General features: G+C 39.2%; 1 protein-coding gene across 2 annotated transcripts in view; it reads right to left on the bottom strand.

The window, feature by feature from the left end:
- dock1 (dedicator of cytokinesis 1) overlaps positions 1–12148 on the bottom strand; it is a 268380-nt gene that overhangs the window by 173717 nt on the left and 82515 nt on the right. For both annotated transcript variants that reach the window (XM_058405904.1, XM_058405905.1), the window contains exons 19-23: positions 11154–11251; positions 6838–6927; positions 4433–4533; positions 4065–4193; positions 958–1066 (exon numbers count right to left, since the gene is read on the bottom strand). In XM_058405904.1, coding sequence (XP_058261887.1) covers positions 958–1066; positions 4065–4193; positions 4433–4533; positions 6838–6927; positions 11154–11251 — 527 coding nt within the window. The remainder of the gene's footprint in view (positions 1–957; positions 1067–4064; positions 4194–4432; positions 4534–6837; positions 6928–11153; positions 11252–12148) is intronic.

Below are 12148 nucleotides of genomic sequence, written 5' to 3'. Positions count from 1 at the left end.
TCAAATGGACTAAATGCGGCTTTGGACATGGTATAAGATGCAATTACCTACGTTTATTAAAAAAAAAAAAAAAAAAATTAAATAAGATTCCCCACTAACATTATGGAGGCAGCCATCTTGGACAACCCAGACCCACCTTGTTCCTTCCTTCACCCCAAAAACTTACAAAGTAGAATTAATAGCGGATGATAAACCAGTCCCAGTTGAGATTATATGGATTGATGGTGTCCTTAAGAATGGATATGAAGATCTGTCTATATTTAAGCTTTTAACTGATTCTCGGTGAGAAGAACCTCCATTAGTTGTTTACTAGATTTGCTTCGTAGCTTTAAAACACTGATCTAATTGACTGTCGAATAATTTTTTATTCTTTTTTAAGGTTGCCAAACCTTTAATCCTGCCTTGGGTCAGCTGGATCATCAATGTAAACTGGTATTCCAAAATGGATTCATCTCTCGATTTGTTTCGGTTTAATTAATAAATATAAATATAAATATAAATATAAATAAATAAATAAGTTCTTACATGTATTTCTTCCTAGAAGCTGGATTCATAAATATGGCAAAAAATATAAAATTCTAAAACTCCCCTGAAATCATTGTTAATTTGGTTCGGTGAGTTTCCACTAAAAAAAGTACTGAAAGAAACAAGATTAAAAAAAAAAAAAAAAAATTCTATTTCAATATTCAATCATTTCTATTTTATATAGACACTAAAATGACAGCAGCACTGACACCCATGATGCGCAGAAAAGTGTAGCATTTTCATTTATCTTATCAATATCAGTCTAGTCCGAACCTGAAGTACACCAACGGGTAGAAGAGGTAGAGGAGGGTTCATGGCTTGCTGAAAGATGGCTCTTTGAGAAGATCTGTGAGCTTAAACTGCATGAGCTTCACGACAGATCAACTGTGATTAGACATTTGCACGATAACGCATCATTATGTGCTCATGTACCTTGACCATGCTGGTGCTCTCAGCGTCACTGTTCATCATGATGCTGAAGGAGGTGAAGAGATTCCTCACGGACTCCATGAAATCTGATTCTCCTTTATTCTCATAGAGTCTATAGAAGAAAACACACACACACAGTTTAAGCTGTGCAATAAACAAAACATTTATGAGAAATGACAGTCAGATGACAGTCAAGCTTGTGTGTGTGTGTGTGTGTGTGTGTGTGTGTGTGTGTGTGTAGTATGCAAATTAATATAACCTGAACACCAGTGTACCATTCAAAACAATGCTCCATAACAGAAACACAGGTATTTATTAAAACATGAGTGGGATCTCAAATCCAGTCCATTAGTCTTTAATTTTATTAAAAGCTGAAGATAATCACTGCTCTGGGGAAGTCTGCGTGGTGATTTCAGACAGGATCGATGGCCGAAAACTGAATAATTTAATCAAAGTGATTTCTACAGAATATAAACCTTAATCTTCCAGATTGCCTTACTTCATTATTACACTTCGATAATAATCAAATTTCTTGCTAATTTTTCTGGGAAGAAATGGCACCATTTTAATAGCCATTACATTAATCCACCATTTAATAAATAAATAGCTAAATAAATAAACACTTAAAAATCGTTTTAATATTTATCTAAATCTATGTGCCTTGGAAATGGAGCTTAATTCAGAGCAAGAAGAAATTTTAACTGCATAAAAAGAAAAAAAAAACAAAAGAAAATCTAGCCAGATCCATTGCACAGATATATTGAAAATATTATATATATATATATATATATATATATATATATATATATATATATATATATATATATAATAAATAAATAAATATATATCTGTACATATACATATTATATACATATATATATATATATATACATATATATATATATATATATATATATCTGTACATATACATATTATATATATATACATATTATATATATAAATAAATAAATAAATATATCTGTACATATACATATATATATATATATATACACATATATAAATACATATATAAATATATATACATATATAAATAAAAGGGAAAAAAAAGTAACATTAAAATAAATGTAAGTTTCCAAATATTAGAAATTATCTGAACACAGCGAAAACTGAAAAACACAAACAGTAGAGTAGGAACAGGTATGTCCTCACCACTCTGCTGAGAAGCTTTTAATGAACAAGACGGAGAAAGGACAGTGTGTCCTCTCCCCATGGGCTTAGAGCTCATCACTTCCTGTGAACTCAATTTATCTAGGGGTCATTACGCTACGCAGCACCGCCCCCAAACCCCGACCTGCAGCCTCCTCCATCGCCTGCCAGACTGTTAGATACGAACCCTGTCAGTCAAGACAGAAGCTCTGTTCCAGCCCAGGAGCCAGTGAGAGTGAAATAGTGAAATGATGCAATTCATTCGGAAATTAGAGCATCGCATTGGAATGGAGTGAAAATCTGGATGTCAGATTTGGTCCACCTACAAGGTTACGCAAAAAAATAATAATAATAAAACAAAAATGTAGATAAATAAATCGAGGATTTTAAATACCTCATTACTAAACCTCATACAGCAACACATTATTGACTATAGCAAAACTGCTATTTGTTTAGTTATTGAGAGCTTCATTTTTTTTTTTAAAATGTTCCTCCACAATCGCTACTGATGTATAAAAAGCCTGGTAGATCTTACAAAAAATCTACAATTCAAATTCCTTTTTTCAGGATTACTTGACTCCAGGAACTCAGGAACATTTACAGCCAAACACCTCCTTCATCTTTAATACTATTAGCACAATCAGATACGAAACCTGATCTGCTGGAGATAATGAATATCTACTGAATGTGAATACCTGGCTGAGGGGCCAGTTCTCCAGTACTGAAGTCACTACACAGGTTTTCATTATACACTACAAGCTTCATGAAGTCAGTGAGAAAATATGAAAAACAAAAACCAATTTTGTAAATCTAATTTTGAACCCAGACGATAAATAACCTCCATCAGCTTCACAGTGCGGTGATGCACCTGAGACTGGATCATTCAGTTAGTCTGGCCAGACAGTAGTTCTGCAGAGACTAGACATGTGAATCGGATCCCTGACCAGCTGTCTACAGATGTAACGTAGGTCATTAAAGACAGCGCTAACCCTGTGGTTCATAAAGTGGATCGGGAAAGGAGAGCTGCTTCTGAACCAGTTTTCATTTTTAATTCATAGTACATTATGTTTAGTGATGAAACTCCAGCCGGGTCCACAGGCAGCTAGGATTCATTTTTCTCACTCAGATGAATTATGATTAGCATAATAACGCGATACGCGTTACAGCAATTTTATCATGGATAAGGGTGTTCTCAGGCATGAGAAGTAGAAGCTGTATTTGTGATTTTTTTTATCCATCCATCCATCCATTCACCCACCTATCCAATCACCCACCCACCTAGCTATCCATCCATCCATCCATTCACTCACCTATCCATCCATCAATCAACCTACCTATCCATCCATCAATCAACCTACCTATCCATCCATCCATCCATCCATCCTTTTATACAGACAGCCAGCCATCCATCCATCTACCTATCTATTTGTCCATCCATCCATCCACCCACCCATCCACTCACCTATCCATTTATCCATCCAACCATCCACCCACCCACCCATCCACCCACCTATCCATCCATCCATCCATCCATTTATCCATCCATCCATCCATCTATTTATCCATCCATCCACCTATCTATTTATCCATCCATCCATCCATCCATCCATCTATCTATTTATCCATCCACCTACCTATTCATCAATCCACCTATCTATTTATCAGTCCACCTATTTATTCATCTGTCCATCTATTTATTCATCCATCTACCTATTTATCCATTCATCCATCCTAAAGATTTGAGTATTATATGGACAGAACAATGGAATAAATCTGCAAGTTGTTTGTCTGACACCAGAATTAAGTTACTGTGAAGTGCTCCTGAGTTGGTGCATACTGGAGATTTTACAAAGACTCCAGCCAGTCAAGCCAAATTTTAGAATGGAAACGATGCATTTTATTATTTGGCTTTGAAAACCCAAAACATAAGAGAGCAAACTTACTGGTTGAAAAGGACCCGAGATCGTACGATGAACTTGAAGATGTACTCCAGAGCCTTCATGGCCTTCAGCAGCTGGTCTGTCAACTTCTCCGCATTGTCCACGTAGTTCTTCAAAACCTTTGTCAGCTTCCTGATAAACGCACACGCACGTACATGTATTGCATGTACGTAATTAACGTACATGCAATACCCAAGTCTCATATCCACATTATTATTATTACTGCGCTGTTAATTTAGCTGTTCCTGCTCCCGTTCCCATGAAAAGGTCATTTGTGAAGTGAGAATATTAAGAAATTTCAGTTTAACAGCAGAAGCTTTTTTTTCTATTGTATTATTCAGCTGCTCATAATGATGAGGAGATTCACTCACGTGTAGGCCAGGGTGGCGCTGAAGTGTTTCCGGATGTAGGTCTCCAGAACAGGGTTAAAATGCTGGAACTTTCTGTCTGCTATCAATCCAATTATAAACACCTAGCCAAGACACAAAGGCTCATTAAAATGTAGCCCAGCATATATTAAGTTTTATTTTTACACAGTGAACCTAGCAGGGTGAAGCAGTCAAAAAACATGAATCAAAGTACTCAAAGAAAAGAAAAGTAAAAAAGTAGAAAAGGGAGCTGAAGCTAAAACTTTGCACAGACTTTTTCAGCAGTTATAAGAGCTGTTACACTCACAGCACCGAACTGACCAACAACCGCATTTCAGTAAAAAACAAAAAAAAAACGAATCGTATATTTTACAACACAGTGTTGCTGAATGCTCGATTCTGATTGGTCAGGAAGTGTTGCTATAAGAGCAGCTCTGAATGTAGTGGTTTACATTATCATGATATATCGTAGTAACCACTTGTCTAGAAATGCATAAACATTTATAACGGTTGATGTGATGGTGTTAATTAGAAGTGTCCAGTATCAGAAATAATGTTTGAAACAGTAGAGTCTCAGGATAAATTTCTTTTGTCTTAATTTCAAGAGATAATTAATTAGCCGGTTGAGGAAATTGTTTTATGGCTACTAAAACCTATGAACTCGTTTTCCTGAAGCTCGACAAAATTAAAGGTAACTAAACCAACCAGGCATGCCTCCTGGTGGTCCAACGGCAGGATCCCACGCTCTCATTGCCACGGCCCGGGTTCAATTCCCGGGCAGGACGCTAACCCAACCACTAAAGAGTTAACTCTCAGTGACGCTCCCAGGCCCGGATTGAATGGGAGAGTTGTGTCAGGAAGGGCATCCGGTGTAAAACCTGTGCCAAATCGAAATGCGCTGACCAAATGATCCGCTGTGGCCAAAACAACAAGCCGAAACAACACCGCCAACCAGGCATAACATTATGACCACCTGCTTAACATTGTGTTGGTCCCCCTTTTGCTGTAAAAACAGCCCTGACCCCACATGCACTGTGTATTCTGACACCTTTCTATCAGAACCAGCATTACCTTCTTCAGCAATTTGAGCAACAGTAGCTCATCTGTTGGATCAATGAGCCTTGGCCATCCATGACCCTGTCGCCGGTTCACCACTGTTCGTTCTTTGGACCACTTTTGATAGATACTGACCACTGCAGACCGGGAACACCACCACAAGAGCTGCAGTTTTGGAGATGCTCTGATCCAGTGGTCTAGCCATCACAATTTGGCCCTTGTTAAACTCATTAAATTGCTTCTAACACATCAATATTGAGGACAAAATGTTCACTTGCTGCCTAATATATCCCACCCACTAACCGGTGCCATGATGAGGAGATAAGCAGTCTTATTCACTTCACCTGTCAGAGGTCATAATGTTATGCCTGATTGGTGTATAAGCGGATAAAGAGTTGCTTGCAGTGGAATAAGAAGAATAAACCACTTCAGCTGCATGCTGTTATGGGAAAATGTTCAACCACAGGCTTTTAACAGCAACTCTGCATAGCGTCGGACTGCAAGACATTTATAAACTGAAACTTGTGCTTCTTTTATTCCTTTCACAAGCAGAAAATTACAGCATTTGTTTTCCCACTGCACAAACACTTCAGATGATCTGCGTGGAAAATATTAACACCTTAAAAACAATACGACCGATGGTGCATAAAAATGGTGGAAAGTTTCTAAACTCGGGCATGCGATAAGAGGCGAAACTCTTCACTAAGAGACAAGAAGCAACCTGCTGAATTAGTGCGTCAGGAATCCATTCATCTTCTTGAGTGTGTGCATTTGGGTGTGTGTAAGCATTACGGTTATGAAAAACACACACCCAGAGCATATTTCACAACGACAAGCATTTAATTACACATTTCAATAGCACTCTGGCAAAAGTATCATCGGAATAAACTACACAACACGAGTGCAGCGGAGAAGTGAAGAGAATATCATATAGCGCAGATACGAGCTACTCGAGAGATCGTATCTGTTTACAGTTATGAGATTTTCACGAGATGTGTAGATTATTAGTATTATAATCCTGTGCTAATCATTTTGTAAAAAAAAAAAAAGTTTAAAAGGCTTGCTTTTAAAGCGGCAGTATGTCATTTTTTTATGTTGTCTGCTGCTTATCAGGAAAACACTAACAATCCTTCGCTTTCACCATAAACACGCCCACTCCATTTTTTCAAAACAGGAAGGAATGAATGCTCTGATTTAGCTGGGGGCGGAGCTTATTTCAGGGCCAGAAAAGTAAATGTCATGAAATCAAAACTCTAGCTCTATCTATAAAATATCGCTGTAATATTTATATATTTAGAAAGCCTTCCATTTAACTTTTTTAATGTGTCCATTATACTTGAGGAAGCTCTTACCAAGGCATCAAAGACCAGCGTGTCAAACGTGTCACTGTCCGAGTTTTCCATCATTATGTTGAATAAGGCATCCAGGGTGTCCTGCAAGAACTGGAAACACAAACACACAGCATGTGTGGTCATTATTACATGTGATATTTTATTTTATTCAGTGCTACTCGACAAAAGCCGTAGTTATAGAAATAAGACGCTTTACATGAAGACGTCTCATGCGCTGATGTGTTCAAACAGAAATGATGTATGCAGATGTTCCTGCAACTACGCAAATACACAAATGTACGGCTTGCAGAAAAGCATGCCGCACTGCCTGGAAACGTGAAGCTGGTAATTAGACACAGGGTAGAATAAATTAATTCATATTTCAAGGAAATTCTGTCTAACCCTTGTGGTAAAGATGGAGAAATGATGTAAAAGTTCAAAAAAGAAAACAATAAAAGAAAACACAATGGCCACGAAGGATGGCGAGCAACGGCGCCATTAACAACCGGCATCCCAATTATCCAACTCAAAGTTTTTACTTTCTTGACACTAAAAACCAATTTGATGAAAAACTAATTTAACCAGTAACCAATTATTCTAAACTGATATCTAATATTTAAACAAAAAACATCCCATTAGCATTCTGACTCTCCTTTTATGGGTTTGCAAAGACACAAAACATCTTGACGATCTTTGTACAGATCATCCAGAGCGTAAAGTTCATCCTGACTATTAAGCAACTTTCAGAAAAAGGTTTGGACACACCTGGTGCATTGCTGCTAGGCTTACACAGATTGCACCAGCGAACAACTATTTGTTCCCGTAAGCTATCATTTCCTCAAGAATTGCTTAACCCCACTCAAGGCGTCGTGATCATGATCCAGGAGATATTTTAATGCTGGTGTGGTGGATACACAACATACAAGTTCAAACAGTTACACAGTGTCTAATAAGAGAAGAATTCCTTCTTTCTATGTGTTCTGAGAGATGATGGACAGCACAGATGCTAAATTTCAGCTACACGTGGTGTTTATCTATTCATCACGTTATATACACATTGTATTGCCAAAAGTCTTGGGACGTCTGCCTTTACATGCAGATGAACTTTAATGACATCCCACCTTAATCTGTAGGGTTTAATATGGAGTTGGCCTGCCCTTGCAGAACAGCTTCAACTCTTCTGGGAAGGCTTTCCACAAGGTTTAGGAGTGTGTTTATGAGAATTTTTGACCATTCCTCTACAAGTGCATTTGTGAGGTCAGGCACTGATGTTGGATGAGGTGGTCTGGCTCACAGTCTAATTCATTCCAAAGGTGTTCTATCGGGTTGAGGTCAGGCCTGTCAAGTTCCTCCACACCAAACTCGCTCATCCGTGTCTTTATGGACCTTGCTTTGTGCACTGGTGTGCAGTAATGTCGGAACAGGAAGGGGGAGCATATTGTCCAAAATGTCATGGTATGCTGAAGCATTAAGAGTTCTTTTCACTGGAATGGAGGGATCCAACAATTAAAAAACAACCCCACACCATAATCCCCCCTCCACCAAACTTCACACTTGGCAAAATGCAAATCAGGCAAGTACCATTCTCCTGGCAACCGCCATGGGCTTGATAGACAGAAGCGCAACTGGTCACTCCAGAGAACACGTCTGCACTGCTCTAGAGTCCAGTTGCGGTGTGCTTTACACCACTGCATCCGCCGCTTTGCATTGCACTTGGCGATGTAAGGCTTGGATGTAGCTGCTCAAAACCCATTCCATGAAGACTTCTATACACTGTTCTTGAGCTAATCTGAAGGCCACATGAAGTTTGGAGGTCTGTAGCCATTAACTCTGAAGAAAGTTGGCACTGTGTCCCTCAGCATGCGCTGACCCAGCTCTGTGATTTTAAATGGCCTACCACTTCATGGCTGAGTTGCTGCTGTTCCCAATTGCTTCTAGTTTGTTATAATACCACTAACCATTGACTGTGGAAGATTTACAGTAGTAGTGAGGAAATTTCACATATAGACTTATTGCACAGGTGGCAACCTATCACAGTAACTCACTGAGCTCCTGAGAGCAACCCATTCTTTCACAAATGTTTGTAGAGCAGTCTGCATGCCTAGGTGCTTGATTTTATACACCTTTAGCCATGGAAGTGAATGGAACACCTGAATTCAGTGGTTTGAAGGGTTGTCCCAAAATTTTTGGCAACAATGTATTTAGAGGGAAAAAAAAAAAAAAAAGGCCTTCGAGCTGGTAGCACAATTTCATATACATGCCATGGCTTGAGAAAAATCTATATTTATTGCAAATGTACTTTGTCTGCCTCTGGTACACATAGTAAATCAGAGTGACAGACCATGGCTTGACTTGGGATTAGAGCGCTCGCAACGGAGGTCACAGTGGGAAGAAAATATATTTTTCTATTCCAGCAGGATCTCTCTCTTAACCATCTTTCTCCCTTTGATTATCCATCGTCATCAAGCTGCGAGCTAAACCAGCCTGCTAGAAGAGCACAGAGCTACAGTGCTGCTAGGATACACAGTAAACGCCACGGTGTTGCCTAACCCTCAGACGAGAACCTCGCCTCGGTTTAGTGATGAGAGAGAAGAAGACTTTGTTTCCCCATCATCTTGAAAGACACAAACAATAGAAGCGACAGCACTGTTATGACAGTTGACAACATTAAACGTCCAGCATATAAGTGGTGCTTGGATTAATGGACCATATAAATTTGTCCACAATTAAAACATCAGTGTTAAATGATGTGAACCTGCAAACTGGTATAAAAAACATAGAAAATATATTGCAGAGTTGGTAATTAAGCATGAAGTAAAGAAAATTAATTATTTAACAAATTTTTCACCATGGGGAAAATGCAACATTTGCATAGACATTGATTTAGAAAGCCATGTAGCTGAATTCTGACTGATGGGAGATGGAGGACATGGGTGGGGTTTGTGGTGTGTTACATGTACTTCCCATTTATATATCGACTAGATTGTCTGCCGTTTGTGTTTTTTGCTTAGGGCAAACAGAAAAAACTGCTGTTCTGGTGTATTTCGTGTGCTAACTCCTAGCTGTGGAGGCTGTTGTGAAATTACACAGCTCCTACACACAATGCATAAAGGTAGGTCTGCTAAGCACTCAGCGACAAACAGTGCTGAAACCTCAAACTCTCAAGTACCTTTAGTATCTGGTACTCGGAGCAGACGCAAAACCGATAACAGAGCTATACTTGGTGTGACCTAGTGGGGGAAAAAAAGCACCATTTCCATTTTCTGATGCTAAAGGGAAGATTTGGGCCAATCATCGCAATGCACATTCAGCCAAAGCCCTCTTTGATTCACACGCATAATTACATATGTAGCAGTTGCAAAAAAGGGCAAATGGTAGCTCAAATGGTTATAGCTCTGGTTAGCTGATTGGAAGACCACCATTGGGCCCTTGAAAAAAGGCCCCCAATCCCCGTCCTGCTCCAAGGGCACTGTGTCCTTGCTGACCCTGTGTTCTGACCCCAGATCTCCATGGATGGGATATGCAAAGAAAATTTCACTGTGCAGTAATTTGTGTGTGACAAATAAAAGCTACTTAAAATCAAGCAAACTCCATAAAAATAGCATACAGACAGAATAATTATTAGAATTTGATACTCCTGCCTTTTGCCTCCATTCAGCTTCTTACTGAATACTGAGGGGTTTTTTTTCCCCTTCTATTTTTTGACATTTTTTTCCATCTTGCTAAAACCAGCCACCATGCCTGTCTAGACTTGTACTAGAACACGACTGAAAAACATCGTTAAAATATCCAAAGTTGCTCTGAGAACAAGAAAGAAATCATATTTTGGCCTTTTTCCTCCTGTACCACTAGAAGCTCAAACAATTCTCCAGACTCCCCGTGGGGAAGAGATGGAGGAACGAGAGTCACTACATAACGTGCTTAGCAGCTAAATCGCTTTAAACTCAACAACGTTCTGAAGAAAGAGAACGGATGAGAAACTGCGCTTAGAAAGTTGCCTATACGTCTTGTGATGATATTTATGTCCCAAGTTTCTCTCTTTTTTTTTTTAATCCAAGTATCCAACTTTCAGCTGCAGCACTTCCATTAGAAAGTGCCTCTGCAAATGCTAATCAATAACACATATAAAAGGGCTTTTCAGAGCGACAGCATTAATATGCTTAAAGCCATCGCTGAAATGGAAATGTTTTACGAGCCCTTCATATTTTATATATCATTACATTGTGAGTTTTGCTAAATATAATAAGCTTGAGTTACATTAGAACCTCGACCAGTGAACCGAATCAGTACTGGTCATAAATCTTCGGCGCTAAGGTCTTTAGAAATGGCATACACACCTTGACCACCTCTCCTCCGTCCACCTTCATTAGCTGACGCAGGTTCTGCTGGAGCAGGCTGGTGTTCGAGCGCCATTTCAGCAAACCAAGCAGATCCACTAGAGAGAGAGAGAGAGAGAGAGAGAGAGAGAGAGAGAGAGAGAGAGAGAGAGAGAGAGAGAGAGCACGTTCAATTAATACCCACATGATGTACATTTTTTTGGCAGGGGGGGAGAAAAAAAAAAAAAAAAAACAACATCTGGAATGCTAGGGAATTTCTGTACTCAATAAATTAGACAGTTCTGTACTGCCTGCTCCTCACCTTCCATGTTGGAAGGTGAGGAACCACCAGGCGCTGATGAAGATCGATTCTTTCATCGTAAATATGACACATGAAGCAAAGATGCCACAGTTTCAGTGGGAAGTTTCTGGAAGTGGAGGTCGCTCTAAATGAGCTTCAGAGACCATGTGGTGATTTGTCATTGTGCTACCCGTTAAAATAAAGATATACTATATCAAATGTGGTACAGTGTCAGGTTCGAGACATATCCAGAGAGATAACAAGCGAGTACCATTTTAAAAAAATTTAAAAAAAAAAATCAAATTTCATTAAATCACGGCTTTCAGAAGTTCAGTCTAGTGATGTGATTAAAGGAGCACGATCTGGCGGGAGTCGAGCGTGGCTTTAATTCTCCTTGATGTAGGCCTTCGTTCGAGACAAGATCTTCATTAGGCATTCACTGTTCTACATCGCTGCAGCTACACAAGGACACGAGGACGCTTTCAAAGGACTTGCAATTTTTCACACGAGTACAGATGCACCCACACATGGTCTGCGCAAAAGTACTGTGTGACATGGCAAATAAATGAGTCGGCATTGTTACACTCCCGGAAACAAAGGTGCCAGATTGTAGTGTTTCTTCTCGCTCGGAGGATACCATCTATTGTGGCTGTAATACGCACCTGGTGCAAACGGAGTATAGCTTTAAAAATAATTTAGAGTACATAATTGGACC

The sequence above is a fragment of the Hemibagrus wyckioides genome, linkage group LG13, assembly GCF_019097595.1.
Source record: "Hemibagrus wyckioides isolate EC202008001 linkage group LG13, SWU_Hwy_1.0, whole genome shotgun sequence".
NCBI classification, from domain to species: Eukaryota; Metazoa; Chordata; class Actinopteri; order Siluriformes; family Bagridae; genus Hemibagrus; species Hemibagrus wyckioides.
The sequence above is the reverse complement of the archived record's forward strand: the minus strand, read 5'-3'. Positions and strand labels throughout refer to the sequence as shown.